Genomic DNA, 17,301 nt, shown 5'->3' on the forward strand with positions numbered 1-17,301 from the left:
TTTGCTACCGGCACGGGGACGTGCCCGGACACCCCACCCCCCCCCCGATGACCCAATCGCGGCCGGGAGACGCCCGTGACGGCGGGAGGTTTCCAGCACATTGCCGGTTTTCCCGGCGACGCTTTCCCACGCTCGGGCGTGCAAAAGTGTTTACTCACCGGCAGCACCCCGGCGGCGAGCGGCCGCGGGAGGTCGCGGCTCTGCGACCCCGCTACCGGGCACTGCTGGGCATGCCGGCGGGGCTGGAGCTCGCAAACCTCCCCCAGCCCCTTCCCTCCCACCCGGCCGGCAGCCTGGCCGCCACATGGCAGCAGGGCGTCCCGGCGAAGCCCCCGCCGTCAGGGTGCCGTCGCGGTGCCCCAGACACCGGCCCCACCGGGGGGCTCAGCTCAGCCTGGAGGGGCTGCGGCCCCTCCGCCTCCTCTCGCTTGGCTGCCCGCCCCGAGGTGCACCCTGCCTGCCTCCCCGCCTCCCTCCTTCCCCGGCGCTGGCGGCTTTCTCCGGTTGGGAAGGAGCTCCGTGGGGCGCCCAGGGTTTGCGGGGCGGGTGGAGGCGGCGGCCCAAAGCTGGATCGCTGCCGAGCGCAGGCAGGGGTCACACGGGGACAGGGGTGATCGGGGCAGATGGGGAGGGATGGAGGGGGTACGGCGCCCCGCTCTGCCCGCCCGGCCCTTCCCGCCTGCCCTGTCCTGCCGGCGGCCCGGCAGGAGGGAGGCAAACCGGGAGGGCGGGCAGGCAGGGAAGGGCGGGCAGGCAGGCAGGGCAGTGCAGGAAGGGCAGGCAGGGCGGGCAGGCAGGCAGGGCAGTGCAGGAAGGGCAGGCAGTGCAGGAAGGGCAGGCAGTGCAGGAAGGGCAGGCAGGGCAGTGCAGGAAGGGCAGGCAGGGCGGCCGTGCCGCTGTCTTCGGTGCTGAGCGCGCGCCGCCGCCGCTGTCCGTGGTGCTGACGCCGGGCGTGTCCCAGCCTGCCCGCGCTGCCCGTGCCCGGGGAAACCGCCGCCGCTGCCCGCGCTGCCCACGGGTCCTGCCGTCGGTTCCCGCGGTGCCGGCCCCCCCGCGGCAGGAGGAGGCAGAGCAGCCCTCCCAGCAACCCCCCGCTCCTGCCCGTGCTACCGGGACCGGCAGGCGCACGTCGGGGGTGCCGGAGGAGCCCATCACCGCCGCGCCTCTCGCGCTGGCGGGCGGCGGGCGAGGCACGGGGCCACCCGTGGGGCAGGCGGGGCGGGGGCAGCATCCCCCAGGGCCGCGGACGGCAGCGCCGGCGGCCGGGCACGGCCAGCTCCTGGGGTCCCCCGGGCCGCCCCCGGTCCCGGTCCCGGCGGCAGCCCGGCTGCCCTGGCAGGGGCAGGTGGGAGCGGCGCGGGGGGCCCGGGCAGCGGCACCGGGCAGAGAGCAGGGGCAGCAGGCGGCCGCCGCGCCGTCGGGCGGGGCGGGCGGAGGGGCCGGCCCCGAGGGAGGAGGAGGAGGAGCCGGCGGGGCCGAGGGGCGGCGGGGCGGGAGCGCCGCGCAGTGCCAAGCGGCGGCCGGGGCCGCCGCCGGGGCCGGCGGGGCCGGGATGGCGCTGGAACGGGCGCTGCTGGCGGCGCGACAGGGCGACGTGGAGGCGCTGCGGGGGCTGAGGGCGGCCGGGCTGCTGCGGCCGGGGCTGCGGGACGCCCTGGGCGCCTCCCCCGCGCACCACGCCGCCCGCGCCGGCCGCCTCGCCTGCCTCCGCTACCTGGCGGCCGAGGCCGCGCTCCGCGGGGACGCGCGGGCGCGCAACGGGGCCACGCCGGCCCACGACGCCGCCGCCACCGGCAACCTCGCCTGTCTCCAGTGGCTGCTCACGCAGGGGGGCTGCGGCGTGCAGGTGCGAGCGGGGACGCGGGGCGTGGGGGGGGGGGAGGAGGCAGGACTCCCGTGGACGTGGGCAACCGGGGAGGCTTTCCCTGGCCCCGCGCGGGTGGCGGCGGCCGCGGGGAGACGGTCGCGCGTGGATCCTCCAGCTCTGCCGCCGGCGAGCCAGTGTTCCGGCCGGCACGGGCAGGACACCGCCGTGTAGAGCGGCTGGCAGCCGGGGGACCCCCGGCGTCGCCCAGCCCCGAGAGGGGGCACAGACTCTCGGGGCCGTGCCGGGGCTGCCGGCCCCTCCCGGGGTTACACAACGGCAGGACCGGGGCGGTAAGCGGCTTGCCCCGGGGCCGGCCGAGAGCTAACGACATGTGACGGGCCGGAGGAAGAGGAGGCGGCGGAGGGGCTGGACGCGGGGATTAAGCGGGAAGGACGGGGTCAGCACGCTTCGGCAACCTCCTGGCCGGGGGCCAGCTCTGCCCGCGCCCCGCCGAGCATGGAGGGCAGCCGGGCCGGCGGCACAGCGGGGCTCCGCGGCGAGCCCCCACGGGCAGGGGCTGCCTGCCGCCAGCAGAACAAGGGGGGCTTTGTGCAGCGCTCTCTGTGTGTGGATGCAGGCCCCGATGGAGAGCAGACACGCTTGTCCCATGGCCCCTCTGATGGCACGTTCCCCTCCCGCTAGCCCTGCTCCATGCAGACGGGACATCCGCCCCGGCCAGCCCACCCTCCCCGGGGCCAGTTCCCAGCTGGGGGATGCCCCGCGACCACCCATGGTCCTCCATCCCACGGACACTTCCAGGTGCCGACGGCCACCCCGCTTCTTCCCACAGGACACAGACAACTCTGGTGCCACCATCCTACACCTGGCAGCCCGCTTCGGTCACCATGAGGTGATTGACTGGCTCCTCCGCTTCGGAGGCAGCGACCCCACGGCAGCCACCGACACAGGCGCGCTGCCCGTCCACTACGCCGCGGCCAAAGGGGATTTCCCTTCCCTGCGACTCCTCTTGGGACACTGCCCCAGGTAACGGCCCCCGCTGCCGGCGGGCAAAATGAGCTCCACGCTGGGGGCTCACTGTCCCACCAGTGGGAGAGGGGCTGGCAGGGGCACAGGGTGCCCGCTACCACCACATCCCTCCCTCCAGCCACCGGGCAAGGCGCCAGCGCTGGGGACGGATGCCACAGCCACCCTTGTCCCCCGGCTCCAAGGGCAACGCAGCAGCGTTATCAGGCTGGGCAGCCAGCTGCACCTTCTTTATGGCCCAGAAAGGGCGAGGAGGACAGTGGCGAGTGCTGGCAGAAATATTGCCACCAGCCGCCGGGTCGGTTCCCTGGGCTCCTGGCGCAGGGTGATAACACAGCCGCCTTTGTCCGCCTGCCGTTATGTAAATGGATTAGGCTACCCGCCGAGGAGAGGCCGCTCCCCGCACCAGAGGCGGCCTTTCCGTCCACCCAGGGCCGCGAGCATCACCAGACGTGACAGCCCCGCTTGGCTGGCACTGCTGCGGCAGCGTCCCTGCTTTGCCTCCTGAGCGGTCCCTGGGGCCGGGCTGGTCCCTGGGGTACACGGCACCACAGCCCACCAGGCATGCATGGCAGGCGATTAGGCAGCCCCTAATCTGATTTCCTGTGGTAGGCAGAGGCGGCTAGAAATAATATACAGCCCCGACCGAGGTGGAGCCGGGTGATGCGCTGTTGCTCCACACTGTGCCCAGCAGGCTCAAGGGCTGCGGATGAGAAGGGGTGCACAGCTCCCCTGCATCCAGGGGGTCCCAAGGCAGCAGGAGGTGAACTGGGGCTCAGCACCCCTCTGTCCCCGGGTGCCACAACCCCAGACCCCCAGGCTCCCCCCCATCCTTCCCACCAGGCAGGGCCACAGAGCCCATCGCAGGGTGCCTGTACCCCCATGGCACTCACCACCTGCCTCTGCTCACCGGCTGCAGCCTCCCCAGCCCCAGGCCCAGCTCTTTATCCCCTTGCCCCAGGTGTGCTGGATCAGCCCTGGGCACCTGTAGGGATTAACCCCCTGCAGCCCACAGCCTGGCCTTGGCCCAGCCACGGCTCCCGTTTAGTGCCTGCGGTGTCAGCCCCAGCACGGTGCAGCGCTGGCAGCAGCCCTCCCATGTTGGCTTTCACGCTTCTTGCTGGGGTTGCTCCACTGCCGTCACCGCCTTCCCCCCTGAATTATTTAGGGCTGGCCCTGCTCCCAGCCCCGCGCCTGCCCAGAGGCTCCGTTACAGCTGAGAAATCCAATCCCCGGGTGCTGCTGCAGGATGCTCGTGCTCCCGGCCCATCTTTACACCAGCCCCGTGGGGTCCTCAGCAGCTGGCGGCCTGGCGTGGGGTCGTAACCATCTGGCAAAGCAGTTTACCGGTGCTCACCCAAGTGGCTTATCCCCTTCCCGATTAGTGGAAAATGGCAATCCGGCTGAACGTGTGCCTGTGCCCCCGCCATCCCCCTGTCCTTGGCCCAGCCTGCCACCACTGAGCCCCAGCCCCTTCTTGGGGAGCACCCAGCGGTGTGCGGGCTCGGCGCTGCGGCACCACAGGGCACGCACCCTGTGGCACGGCATGGCAGGAAGGCAGCGTTGGCCATAGCCCGTCTCACGGTTACAGGGATCAATTATTAAGGGCCCACGATCGTTGCGATAACAGAGCAGAGTATTTATTGCTCTTTCTTTTTTAAATATTCAACAGGGTTTTTTTATGGCGCACTTAATAAAACAGCTTCCTGTGCGGCGGGGATGTGGGATGCAGGGATGTGGGACATGGGATGCAGAATATGGGGCTGTGGGATGCGGGGATATGGAATTGGGATGCAGGATGCAGGCTGTGTGATTCAGGATGCACAATGCGGGTCGTGGGGATGCCAAGGCCCGCCGTGGCGGCGGGGGGTGGCAGGGCCGGGCAGCACCGTGGTGCAGGTCAGCCTTTCCCCACCGGCTTCCCTGTGGCCAGTGCTGCCTAAGCTGCTTATTTAAAAATACTGCTAAATTGCAGTGTCCAAAAACAGCCGGAGGAAGGAGCTTAGCCTAAGCAGGCTGATTAACTTAGTGACCTCGCACCGCAGCCATTGCCGCTGCACGGGGACCCAGCGGGGAGCTGCAGGGTGGACAGCTTCCAGCCCACGCTGCCCACACTGCCCGGCCCTGGCGCTGTTCTGCCTGCCCCTGGCCACCATGTCCCCTGTGTCCCTGGTGTCCTACATGTCCCTGTGTCCCTGTGACTCATGATTCCCCTATGCCCCTCTGTCCCGGCACGCTGCTAGTGGCAGTGGCCGTGGGTGACGGGCGCTGTGCCCCGCTTGCAGCACGCTGAGTGCCCAGACCAAGACGGGGGCCACCCCGCTGTACCTCGCCTGCCAGGAGGGCCACCTGGAGATCATCCAGTACCTGGTGCAGGACTGCGGGGCCGACCCCCACACACGTGCCCACGACGGCATGACTCCGCTGCACGCCGCCGCCCAGATGGGCCACAACACCGTCATTGTCTGGCTGGTAAGCACTGGCTGGGTGCGGCGTGGCAGTGTGGTGGCGTGGCGGGCTGTTGGCACCGGTGCTCAGCCCACCCACCCGCGCAGATGAGCTTCACGACAGTGAGCCTGTCGGAGCGGGACGCCGAGGGGGCCACGGCCATGCACTTTGCCGCCAGCCGCGGCCACGCCAAGGTGCTGAGCTGGCTGCTGCTGCACGGCGGGGAGATCACCGCCGACGGCTGGGGCGGCACGCCGCTGCACGATGCTGCTGAGAATGGCGAGCTGGAGGTGGGTGCTGGCAGTGAGTGGGGTGCCAGGGTTGGGGGGCGAGCCCTCCTGCCCTGCCACGCACCCCCCTCTCCCCAGTGCTGCCAGATCTTGGTGGTGAATGGCGCCGACCTCAGCATCCGCGACCAGGACGGCTACACGGCAGCTGACCTCGCCGACTACAACGGCCACGGCCACTGCGCCCAGTACCTGCGCACCGTGGAGAACATGGTACGCTAAGCACACAGGGAGTGTGCGGAGCCCCACCGCTCCTGCCACACCGCCTGACCACACGGCTGTGCTGGCAGAGTGTGGAGCACCGTGTGCTGTCGCGAGACCCCTCGGCAGAAGGGGAGGGCCGGCAGCCCGACTCAGGCATGTCGTCGCCCAACACCACGGCATCGGCGCCCCAGGCACGCTTCGAGGTGGGCTCCCCCGCCAGCACCCTCTCCAACTACGACTCCTGCCACTCCAGCCAGTCCAGCACCGGGGAGAAGAGGGGTGGCCCCCCGGGGGCCCCCGCTGCCCGTGAGTGTGGGGCCAGGGCGTGTGGGGCGGGGGACGCTGGGCCATCCCCCCCTGACCCCCTCCCCTGTGCAGGGGTGCCTGAGCCGGCGCTGGCGGACATGCAGGCATACATGGACATGCTGGACCCCGAGATGCAGCCGCGGGGCCGGGGGCCAGCAGGCGAGGGTTCCCCCCTGCCGCCACCCCCTGCCTTCCCCCCGCCGCCGCCCCCGCCCCCTGCCACCCGGCCGCCCCCGCCGCCCCCAGGCTACCCCGCGCCCACGCCCCCTGCTGCTCCCCACACCGCCGACATCTACGTGCGGGCCAAGAACAACCTGCGGCACGTGGAGAGCCAGGCGCTGCGCCGAGAGGTACGGCCCCGTGCACCATGTCCCATGCACAGCTGCTGCTGGCCACGCAGCTCAGGGGACGTGCCACCCGGGGGGGAACATGCCACCGGGCACCGAACCCCTGTGGGGAGCTCTTAGCTCTTCACAGCACCGGGAGGGGACAGTCCCAGCTTGAGGCCGTGTGCCCACGATGCTGGCACGCACCACAGAGCCAGAGTGCAGCAAGCCAGGGCCGGCGATGCTCCAGTGCCTCCATGGCACTGGGCGGCCCTGCTGCACCGCCGCACCGGCTGGGGCACCCGGCGGCACCGTGCAGGCCAGCGTGTGGCTGGCCATCGCAGCCGCGCCCACACGGCCCCGGCGATGCCACCGGAACCACGCCGAGCTGGGCGTGGGCGCTGCGCAGGCTGTAACCCGAGCAGCCGGCTCCGGTGTCGCCCGCCGCAGGTGTCCGGTGGCACAGCCGGTGCTGCCAGGCGCTGAGAGGGCTCAGCCGGGCGTGCACAGGTAAGAGGGGTGCAGCCCCCCGGGGCGGGCTGGGGGGGCATAGGGATGCAGTGGGTTGGGGCCACCCCGACCCCCTACCATGGCTCTTGCCACCCCACCGGGGACGGGAGCCCGGTGCACGGCCACGGCTGGGGCACTGGCAGAGCCTGGCGCCATGGGGAACGGGGGCACGCAGGATGGGGGTCTCGGCAGAGCAGTGTGTGCCAGGCCCATGCGGGGCTCGGGACCCCGTTGTGCCCCACCCTGGCCGTTAGCACTTACCAGGGTCACAAGCAGCCCTGCCTGGGGCTACAGAGCCGGGCTGCCCTGGGGAGGTGCGGGCGTGTGCCAGCCCGGTGCCAGAGCGGTGCAGGTGCCCCATGCAGCGGGGCTGAGCGGCACGGACCCTCGCGCCAAACTGGGGCTGGGGCTACCGGATTCGGGAGCCAGGCTTGGCACAGTGCCCACGGCAGCCAGAGCAGGAAGCGCCGAGCTGGTGCTTGTTGACTTAGCTGGGGCTGGCAGCGGCGGTGGCGCACGGGGAAATGCAAATAGCGGGGCCCCCAGCACGGGGAGCGGGGCCATGCTGCTGTGGCACCCCAAACGCAAGGTGCGGCCAAAGCCCCCTGCAGCACCGGCTCTTGGCAGCACGACCCGCAAAGCCGCTGCGGTATGCGCCGGGGTGAGCTGAGGCTGCACTGCCTCAGAACCCCGTTGAGAGGGAGGTTTGGAACCAGGCCCCGGCCCCGCGAGGGATAAGCTCCTGGTAATCCGCAGGGCCGGGGCTCGGCACTCCTGTTCCCAGGGGGTTATCCCGGGGGAGGCTCGGCCGGGCTCCTGGGCACAGGCTATGGGGTCACGGTGCCAGGCACCAACAGCACATGCTGCCACCCCGGCATGCAGCCCTGGTGCAGCCTCGTGCCGAGCAGACCCCTGGGGCACACGCCTGCCGTCCCCCCAGGCTGGCATCTGCCCCATGGCCCCGCTCTGCCACGGTTCTGCTGCACGGCCACTCTGGTCGCAGCTGGTATGGCGGCACTGAGCTGCGCTTCCCGTTGCAGCTAGCATCACGCGAGAACAGCCCTGAGGGCCTGCGCCGGGCCGACTCCACCAGGCGGTCAAGGAATTTCGGCAAGCAGCCGAGCACCGGCGACTACTACAAGCACCTGGGGCACGGCACGGTCGAGCAGCCTGGACCCCGGCGAATGGCACACAGCGAGGAGGTGAGCCCCGGCCTCACGACATCAGCCTGCACATGGCTCAGCGGCACCGGCACCGGCACCGGGCGATGTCTGCCCATGTTCTCTTTCAGGCATCGTCCATCTCAACGGACACCATGCGCAATGGGGAAAGCAAGCCTGGCGCTGAGCTGCCGCCACCACCACCACCCCCACCACTGCCTGATGCTGCCTGCCCACCGCCCCCGCCGCCACCCCCGCCGGCCGAGACCCCCGCCGGCCCACGCCGCTCCTCCTCCTCCATGGGAAGTAAGTGGCAGGGCGCCAGGCAGGCACAGGGAGCGATCCCAGGCACTGTCCTGTTGGTTGCACCACGGCGCCAGCCGCCCTGGTGCGTGTCCTCTCATGGCGCTGCAGCCGCGCGGCTCCTGACGGCCTCTCTGTCCTTCTTTCCTCCGGTGTCGGCGCGGGGGCCCCCACGCCCGCCCGCCCCCGCCTGCTCTCACTGCTGGCCGCTTCTCTTCTCTCTTGTCTCGCGGTGGCCAAATCCTTCCTCTGCTGCGCGCGCTGCGCCGCCTCTCTGCTTCTCCCCCTAGGAGGAAAGGCGCTCAGGCAGATGAAGAGTAAGTACCGCGGCCCCGCACTCCTCCCTGCTCAGGGGGTGCCCCAGTGCGGGGCACGGCCGGAGGGGCCTGACTGGCACCATCCCATGCCAGAGCCAGGGGGCATTGATGGCCACCAGGACCGGCAGCTGCCCGCACCCTCCTGCCTGCTGAGGCCTCGCTGCTGCATTGCCGGGCCAGCATGCCACATGGGCACCCCGAGCGCTGGTGCGGGGCTGCCGAAGCCACCAGGCAGGGCTGGCGGTGCCGGTGCCCCATGCCCCCCATGTCCCCTGCAGCCCTGCCACCGGCCCCGCACACAGAGGGCCTTTGTTTGCACTCAGCCGGCCGGCGTGACCCCGCCACGTGAGCACACCGGCCGCTCCCCCGCTGCTAATTGCAGCCGGCAGGCTTGGCCACCGCTCAGCGCCCGCTTTATTAGCACCAGCTCCCAGGGCTGGAGGGTCTCAGCCGGCGCTGGATGGCAGTGCGCGCGCCCCACCGGGCCATCAGCACCCACAGCTGTCTGGCCCTGGCGTGGCGTGGCCGAGCTGCGGGCACCGGCATCGGGGAGGGGGCTCTGCCTTGGCACGGCACCATGGGTCATTAGGGACCTGCGCATGGCTGGCACAAACGGTGGGTGCTCGCGGGGCGGGCGACACGGGCATCCCTGGGGGCACCGCTCTGCCCCAGTGCCAGTGGGGCTGGCTCACGCTGTCAGTTTGTTGCTGCCGGGGGCTGCGGGGAGCGTAGGGGGTCTGGTGAGATGGCCATGGGGCCGTCCTGCTGTGCCAGGGCTGCCACCAACCACGGACCCATCCCTCCACAGGCAGGTCACTGCTGTCACAGCACGGTGCCGCGGGGTGGGTGGCACTCACAGCTGGGGCTGTACTGGGGTCCCAGGAGCTGGGTGCTGGGGTGCTGCTCCAGAGGGTCCCATGGACCCAGTAAGCTGAGTGTTGCTCCAGTGGGGTCCCACGGACCCAGGGAGCTGCGGTGCTGCGGTGTGGTTCCTCTGGACCTGGGGAGCTGGGTGCCGGTCCCATGGACCTGGGAGGCTGGGTGCTGGGATGGCACTCCAGCGGGGGTCCCAAAGGCTCCCGGGTGTGGGGGGCAGTCAGCCGGCCACCCCACAACCCCCGTGCCCCACGAGCCGGCGGAGGGGGACAGGGGGCTGCCGGCAGCGGGGCCCTTACTGCCCGCCCTGCTCCCCCAGGCACCAAGTCCTTCAACATGATGTCCCCCACCGGCGACAACTCGGAGCTGCTGGCCGAGATCAAGGCCGGGAAGAGCCTCAAGCCGACGCCACAGAGCAAAGGCTTCACCACCGTCTTCTCCGGCAGCGGCCAGGCGGGGGCCAACGTAGGTGGCGGCGGGGGGAGCAGGGGAGCCGGCGGCGGGGCGCGGCGGGCTCCCACCCTCCCTCCCTCCCTCCTCCCCTTCCTCCGCAGGCAGAGTCGCCCGCGTCCTCCCCGTCGCCCACCAGGACGCCCACCCCGCCGGCCACCCCCGAGGCCACGGGGCCGCCGCGCTGCCTGGCAGGGGGCTCGCCGGAGCCGGTGCTGAACGGGAGCTCGCCGGTGCCGGCGGCGGGCGCCGGGGCGGCGGTGGATGCGGAGGCGCTGGTGCCGAGCCACGACGAGCAGGGCCGGCCCATCCCCGAGTGGAAGCGGCAGGTGATGGTGCGCAAGCTGCAGCTCCGGATGCAGGAGGAAGAGGAGCAGCGGCGCAAGGTAGGGGAGTCCGGCGCGGTGCGGCGGCGAGCGCGGCGCGGGCACGGCCCAGCGGCTCAGGACCCGGCGAGACGGCGTGCGCGGTGGCATCGCCTCCGGCTCCCGGCCGCGCCGGGGGGAGCACCCCCCCCGCATGCAGGGGCCAGAGCCCCCTCGCCCTCTTTCCCGCCGCAGCCCGGGAGCCGCACGCCGGGACCCGCCGGGCAGCCGATGCGGGAGGAGGACGTGCGGCACCTGGAGAGGCAGCTGGGGAGCCTGCGGGTGATGCAGGAGGCGCAGCCGGTGCAGCCGCCGCCGGGGCGGCCGGAGGAGGAGCTGCCGCCGCTCCCGCCGCTCCCCGCCGCCCCGGCGCCCCAGCGCTTCGCCGTCGCGGAGCCGCCCACCCGCGGCAGCCAGGCCCCCACGCTGCCGAGGAGCCCGGCCGCGCCGCCGGCCACCCTGGGGGGCCGGGAGGGCCCCGGGGCGGGGGGGACGGGGAGCGGCCCCGGCGCCCCGCACGACGCCCGGCGCGAAATCCAGGGCTGCGGCGTCTCCGTCCGCAGCCTCAAAGCCAACTACGAGGGGCCGGGGGGCGCCCCCGCGCCCCTCCCCAGGGTCCCCAAGCGCAAGCGGGCGCAGCCCCCCGGCAGCGCCCGCCGGCCCGTGCTGGAGGAGGAGTACGGGGACGGGGCCCCGCGGCGGAGCCGGCCGGCGCCGCCGGAGCCGAGCGGCCCGCGGGAGCTTGCCGAGGCGCGCAAGGAACGCGCCGTCTTCCTCTTCCTGGAGCACTGGAAGAAGCGGGCGCTGGCGGCCGGGGAGGAGCGGCCGCGGCGGCTGGGGAGGCGGCGGCCGGCGGCGGGGCGGCTGCTGGCCCGCTGGAGGAGCGTCGCCCGCCGGGTGCCGGGGCGGCAGATCCGGCGGCTGAGCCGCGCCGCGGTGCTGTACTGGCCCCAGCACTTCCTGCCCCACGTCGGCGGGTCGCCCCTGCCCCACGACAGCCTCCCGCTCGACCTCTTCATGCTGGGCTACTTCCAGCTGCTGGAGATGCCGCTCAGCCCCGAGGAGCGGCGGTTCCGCCACCTCCTCTGCTACGAGATGTTCGACCGCCTGGGCAGCCACAGCTGGCACCGCGTCCGCCGCTTCCACCGCGCCGCGCTGGAGCGGGTCGAGGCTGGCCACCGCCGCTGGCTCGACGGCTTCGAGGATCTGGTGCAGGAGTTTTTCGGGGACGGCCCCGCCGCGGTGGCGGAGAGCCCGCCGGAGCCCCCCAGCGCGGCCCCGGGCGGGGAGGGGGGGGTGGTGCCGGTGCCGGAGCTGGGCGAGTTCAGCGAGGAGGACGTCTGCCGCTTCATCGACCGCAGCTTCTCCTTCTGGAAGGAGAAGGAGGCGGAGATGTCCGACACCTGAGCCCGGCGGGACGCTCGGCAGGGCCAGCGGCGTGGCTCGGGGCTGGCCGGCAGCAGGCGCCGGGGGCAGCCGGGGGGGGGGGGGGGGCGGCGGGCAGCAGTACCCGGTGCCCGGTGTGCTCAGGCGGCTCCGGGCAGTGCCGCGGCGCGGCTCGGCGGAGGGCTCGGTGTCGGTTCGCGCGGCCCCGGGCCGGGGTTGCGGTGTGCCGCTTGGCCTGGCTGTGTGTTGTGCGGGGGGGGCGCAGCGCCGGGGCTGCGCGCCCCTCTGGCGTGGCGTTTGCGGTGCCGGGGCGGTGTGGGGCCCCCGCGTGTCGGTGCAATAAAGCTGTGGTGTGCTGCGAAGGGCTGGCCGCGCCGCGCACTCCTTCCTCCTCCCCGCGCCGGCAGCAGGCGGGCGGCGAGCGCGGCTCAAGCCCGGCCGCCGGCGGGACGTGGGCAGCACACGGCGGGGCGGTGCCGGTAACGCGGCTGTCTGTTGCAGGAGAAGGAGGAGGAGGCGCGCCTGGCCAGCATGCCGGCCTGGAGGAGGGACATCCTGCGCAAGAAGCTGGAGGAGGAGAGGTGAGCCGGGGCCGGGGGACGCCGTACCGGCCGCCCGCCCCCGTGGCTCCGCTAACCCCGCTCTTCCCTTTGCCTTCGCAGGGAGCAGAAACGGTGAGTGCCGCGAGCCCCTTCCCCGGGCGGGCGGGCACGGCGGCTCCGGCGGCTCCGGTGACCGCGGCGCCCCGTGCCCTCCGCTGCCGAGCAGGAAAGAGCAGGAGAAGCTGAAGCGGGAGGAGGAGGAGAAGGAGAAGGAGCAGTCGGAAAAGCTAAGGACTCTCGGGTACGATGAGACAAAGCTGGCGCCCTGGCAGCGGCAGATCATCCTCAAGAAGGGGGACATAGCCAAGCACTAGCCACGCCAAGCCGCGCCCCGGCTCTTCACGGCGGGAGGAGGCCAGCGGGTCCCACCGCGGACCGGGACGGGCCTCGGCACCCTCCTCCCGCCGCGGACGGCCGCGTAGCCCGCCCCGGAGGAGACCCCGCCCCGGGCACCCGTAGCCCCCCCCGTCCCGCCGCCGCCGCCGCCCCCCCCCCCCCCCCCCGCGCTGCCCTTCGCCAAGCGCGAGCTGTCGCGGTGTGCGGCCCCCGGCTCCTCGCGCGCCGCCCGGTTCCCCCTGCCGCGGCTGGGCTGGCCGCTCCGGCCGGCTCCCCGCTCCCCCCCCCCCGGCCCCGCTCGCCGGCGCGTCCGCAGCGCGTTCGCCTCCACGCCTGCCCCTCCCGCCTCTGGAGCCGCTCGCAGCCGGCTCCCGGCTCGCCTCCGCCCCGGACCGCCTGCCGTTCCCGCGATTAAAACGATAAACCCCGCCAGCAGTGCCCCGCGCCTTCCTGGGGCTGCCCACGCCACCCCACCACCTCCCCCCCCGCCCCGCCCCCGTCACCTCGGGTGTCCGCTTCACCGGTGGTGGCCCCGATGCCGGCGCAGCCCCGGGAAGAAGGGCCGGGTCCCGGCGGACGGAGAACTCGCCACTTTATTGGGGCGGGGCAGGCACGCCCGGCAGCGGGCGGCCTCGAGAACTATCCCATGGGTTCGCGGCGGGCTCGGCGCCCGCTCGTCCCGCGAGCGGCCGGGCAGCCGGTGTGCGGGGGCGTGGGGGGGACATAAATAGGGGGGGCGGGCGGGGGGGGGGCGAGGAGGGGACGTAAAACTGACATAAAATGTCTACACGGCATAAGTAACAATACTTAGGGGTACGGCTTGCCGAGGCGCCCGGCGAGCCGGGGCGGTGCCGGGACCTCCCTTCTGCCGGGACGGCGGGGCCGGGGCTCAGGGGCCTACCGGCAGGTTCCGGCGCAGCGCCTCGGCGCAGCCGGCCAGCTCCATGCGCTCCAAGGCGGCGAAGACGCGGTCAAGCGTGGCGCTGGTCTGCTGGCACCAGCGCTTCAGCATCTCGTACTGCTGGTCGCGGATGTGGGCCACCTCCAGCTCCACCAGCTCGATCTCCGCCTCCCGCAGCTCCAGCACCCGCATGAACTCCTTCCAGCGCCGCACCGGCACCGCGTCGATGACGGCGTAGAGCTGGCTGCCCTGCAGCAGTGCGCCGCGGGGCTCCGGGGGGGCGGAGGGCTCCGGCTCGCCGCCCGGCCGTGCCGCACCACCGGGCTGCTCCCGCAGTAAGGCCCGGTGCTCGGGGCTCCGCCTCGCCGTGCCAGCGGCGTGCTCCGTCAGCTGGAGGGAGCACGGCTGGGTCCAGCACTGGCCGTCCCACACCCCGGCTCTGACCTGGCACCACGACGTGGCCGCGGTCCCGGTTGCGGGGGTGGCCGCCCGCGGCGCGGCGGGGAGGGCTCCCGCCGGGGCATCGTGCCGGAGCCGCTTCCTCTTGTGGTAGATAGCGAGGGCGCCCAGGAAGAGGGGCCCGGTGAGCGCCAGCAGGACGTACTCCAACCCCGAGCCTGCAAGGAGGAGCGGGACCACCCCCGTCAGACAGCCGGCGCGCCGTCCCCCGCGCCACCGCCCCCGGCCCCGCCACCCCCGCACCTCCGCCGCCGCCGCCGCCGCACGCCCGCTGGCACTCCTTGCCGCACGTCTCCGGGGCGCTCCTGCAAGGAGAGGGGAGCCGTGGGCGCCGTGCTGCGCCACGCCGTGGGCCCCACGCGTGCCCTCGGCTGGGGCACGGGGACGGCGCTTACGTGCGGCACGGCCGGCACTCGCTGCCCTCGGCGTAGAAGTCAGGCTTGCAGCTGCCGCAGAGCGTGTCCTGCGCCTCCGAGCCTGGGGAAAGGGTGGGCGTCAAGCAGGGCGGCCCAGCCGGAGGGCGCTCGGCCGGAGGGGGCACGCTGCGGGCCGGCCGGCAGCACTCACAGGGCCGCTGGATGAGTCGCCCGGTGCAGGGCTGGCACTGCCGGCAGGAGAAGTCGCTGCAGCGCTCGTCGAGGCAGTCGCGGAAGCGGCCGGGCTCGCAGCCGCAGGCGACGTTGCTGGTGGCCGAGCAGTTGCTCAGCACTCTCTGGAAAGCTGCAGGAGACGGGAGGTGACTGGCACGGCACGGCACAGCACCGTGCGGCACGGCACAGCACGCCGCCAGCTCACCTTGGCGGTCGCACTCGTAGCAAGCCTGGCACTCGGAGAAGGTGTTGGGCTGGGCGCGGAAGGTGCCGGCGGGACAGGCGGTGCAGACGCTGTCGTTGCCGCGGCCTGAGCAGGGTCTGACCAGGAACGTCCCTGCGGGGACAGCGGGGTGATGGGGCGACGCGCCCGGTGTGCCACGGAGGGCCGTGCCGGGCCGTGCTGCCCAGGCGGCTCTCACCTGCGGGACACTGGGTGCAGCACCGGCGAGCCCCCTCGATCCAGTTCATGCCGGCGGGGCAGGGGGGTCTGGTGGCGTGCCTCCGCGGGCGGCTGGGCGGCCGCACCAGGACCCGCTGCCCCCGCGGCACGGAGCGGTCCCGGCACCTCGGGGGCTGCGATTCACTCGCCGCCAGCCACAGCGCTGCCAGGATCACCTGTGGGCAGGGAGAGGGCAGGGATGCAGGCAGCCGGGGGGGGCCAGCCCTCGCACCGTGCTCCCCAATCTAACGGCCGCACACGCTGGGCTACCGGAGCCAGAGCCGAGCCCGGCCGGTGCCGCATGAACACCGGCGCCCGTGCCGGGCAGGACGGCCGGAGACGCGGCCCCGTGCCTCGGAGCTGCACGGGTGTGGGGCCCCAGGGCCGGGAATGCCCCGCGGCAGCCCCTGCGCCGTGCTTTCCCCGCCGTACCCGAGTAAGCGGCTTCCTGCTGGCGCCGCGGGGCACGCATGCCGCGGGGGCCGCTGTGCCACCGCCTGTGCCCGGGGGCCGCCGTCGGGTGCCCCTCGCGTGTTCTGCAGACGGTGCTGCCAGGCTGGCCTGGAAGGGAGGCCGGGGACCGAGGGCCGGGATGCTCGGCCGCCTGCCCCTCGCCGTGTCCCCGGGGACGGGGACGAGGAAGTCGGGCTCACAGGCCGCTGGCCGTGCCGGTGCTCCTGCTCACGGGATGGCCAGCCCGTGGAGGCTCCTACGGCCGGGCGCGGGAGGGTTAACGCTGCCGGCGTTGACTTTCCTGGGGTTTATCTCCCTCGCAGAGGAGGCGATTTCCTCCCCGAGAGGAAGCCATGCCCGGCTCACGCTCTCCCCGATGCTATCGCGCCTCGTACGTGCGTTCCAAACTAGGTCACCGCTCTCCTGCCCCGGGGAGCCGGGCGCTGCACCCAGGGGAGCCTCGCTACGCGGACGGCCCCAGCGGGGGCGGCCAGGGAGTGCCCGCGTCGGCACCCCCCGCCCCGGGACAGGGGAGGGGGCCGGGGACAGCCGCGGAGCCGGCAGCGCGGGCAGGGAGCCAGGGGATTCCTTGCCGGGGGCTGGATTTCCCAGCCGCGATGGCCCCGATTACGGTGGCTGAATCATTTCTATTAAACCCGCCGGCGCTGGCGGACTGGAAACCGCGCACGGGCCGCCCCGCTCGCAGAGCGCCGACGGCAGACCGGGGCGGCCGCCTCGGCCCCGGCTGCCAGCGGCACGTCTGAGTCACCGCCGAGGCACGACCGTCCCATGGCGGGACCCTGCCTGCGGGCGGGCGGCTGCCCCCTTCCCCGGCGGCGGGAGCAGGTGCCCGCGGGCACAGGTGCCGTCCCTCCGCCGGCTGCGCGGCGGGGACAGCCAACAGCCACCGCTTCCTGTGCCGCGCAAGCGCCACCCCTGCCGGTAACGCGGCCCCGGGGCGGCCTTCGCTCCCGGCACCCGTGTGCCGGGACACCCACCCGGCCCAGCCCCGGGACGGCCCCATGCAGCCGCCACCACCGGCGGCGCTGACTCGGGCCCGCCGGCCGTTGGCACAGCCGGTCCCCGTGGCGGTGCCCTGCCTTGCAGCCCCGCGGCTGAGCCCACGGTTCCCACCGCTGCATCGCGGCCGTGCCCGCAGTCTTCGTGGCTGTGCCATGCCTGCGGTCCCCGTGGCCGTGCCACGCTGCAGGCGCTTCGGCGAGGTGGACCCCAGTCCCGGGCGTTCAGCCGGGGCGGGGGGAGAGCGTTTTCGGCACGCTTGGCACTGGGCTTACCCCGCCCCACCTCCTCCAGACCCCCCCGCGGCCGCGGCCCCGGGACACCCCGCAATCGGTGCCAGGGGCCCGCAGGACCCCGGCGCCGCCACACTCACCCAAGCCGCCCCCGGGCAGCAGCGCTTCATCCTTGCGGCCAGTGCGGCTGGGTCATGCCGGGGCGGCGAGGGGACCGGGGCGGTGGGCGCAGCGGGGTGTCGGGGCAGCTCAGCGCCCGGGCAGGGTGCCCCGGCACCCCATCGCCGCCGCCGGCAGCCGACGACGCGTGGTGAGTGAGCGCCAGCCCTCCCCACACAGGCTTTTACACCCGACCGCGACAGGAGGAAATGCTTTTTTGGAAATGAGTCCAGAGGGTGCGAAACCGTGTGACGGGAGCGCCGGGCGCGGGAGGGACCTGCGCCGCCTCGCCGCGGGCCGCCCGGCCGCCGCCCTCC

General features: G+C 73.3%; 2 protein-coding genes across 7 annotated transcripts; one reads left to right on the forward strand and one right to left on the reverse strand.

Annotated features, from left to right (window-relative positions):
* Window positions 1-1,520: 1,520 nt before the first annotated feature.
* ESPN (espin) lies at window positions 1,521-13,146 on the forward strand. Of its 5 annotated transcripts, XM_054850090.1 has the most exons (15): window positions 1,521-1,846; window positions 2,658-2,851; window positions 5,137-5,323; window positions 5,407-5,589; window positions 5,668-5,799; window positions 5,877-6,096; window positions 6,169-6,446; window positions 7,973-8,134; window positions 8,224-8,398; window positions 8,686-8,712; window positions 9,908-10,053; window positions 10,143-10,424; window positions 12,291-12,370; window positions 12,452-12,463; window positions 12,558-13,146. In XM_054850090.1, exons 1-15 carry the CDS (start codon window positions 1,553-1,555, stop codon window positions 12,703-12,705), a joined length of 2,520 nt encoding a protein of 839 aa, XP_054706065.1. In that variant the 5' UTR covers window positions 1,521-1,552; the 3' UTR covers window positions 12,706-13,146. The 5 variants fall into 5 exon arrangements, with proteins under 5 accessions (XP_054706065.1, XP_054706064.1, XP_054706066.1 ...); XM_054850089.1 differs by having other exon boundaries at window positions 5,407-5,799; XM_054850091.1 differs by lacking the exon at window positions 8,686-8,712.
* A 165-nt stretch (window positions 13,147-13,311) lies between these two features.
* On the reverse strand, window positions 13,312-17,282 carry TNFRSF25 (TNF receptor superfamily member 25). 2 transcript variants are annotated; one of them, XM_054850094.1, is made up of 7 exons: window positions 16,966-17,282; window positions 15,100-15,295; window positions 14,883-15,014; window positions 14,655-14,807; window positions 14,483-14,564; window positions 14,336-14,392; window positions 13,312-14,247 (listed from the first exon to the last, which is right to left on the reverse strand). In XM_054850094.1, exons 1-7 carry the CDS (start codon window positions 16,993-16,995, stop codon window positions 13,617-13,619), a joined length of 1,281 nt encoding a protein of 426 aa, XP_054706069.1. In that variant the 5' UTR covers window positions 16,996-17,282; the 3' UTR covers window positions 13,312-13,616. The 2 variants fall into 2 exon arrangements, with proteins under 2 accessions (XP_054706069.1, XP_054706068.1); XM_054850093.1 differs by having other exon boundaries at window positions 14,655-15,014.
* Between the last annotated feature and the right edge of the window lie 19 nt (window positions 17,283-17,301).

The sequence above is a fragment of the Grus americana genome, chromosome 21 (assembly GCF_028858705.1).
Source record: "Grus americana isolate bGruAme1 chromosome 21, bGruAme1.mat, whole genome shotgun sequence".
Classification (NCBI taxonomy): Eukaryota; Metazoa; Chordata; class Aves; order Gruiformes; family Gruidae; genus Grus; species Grus americana.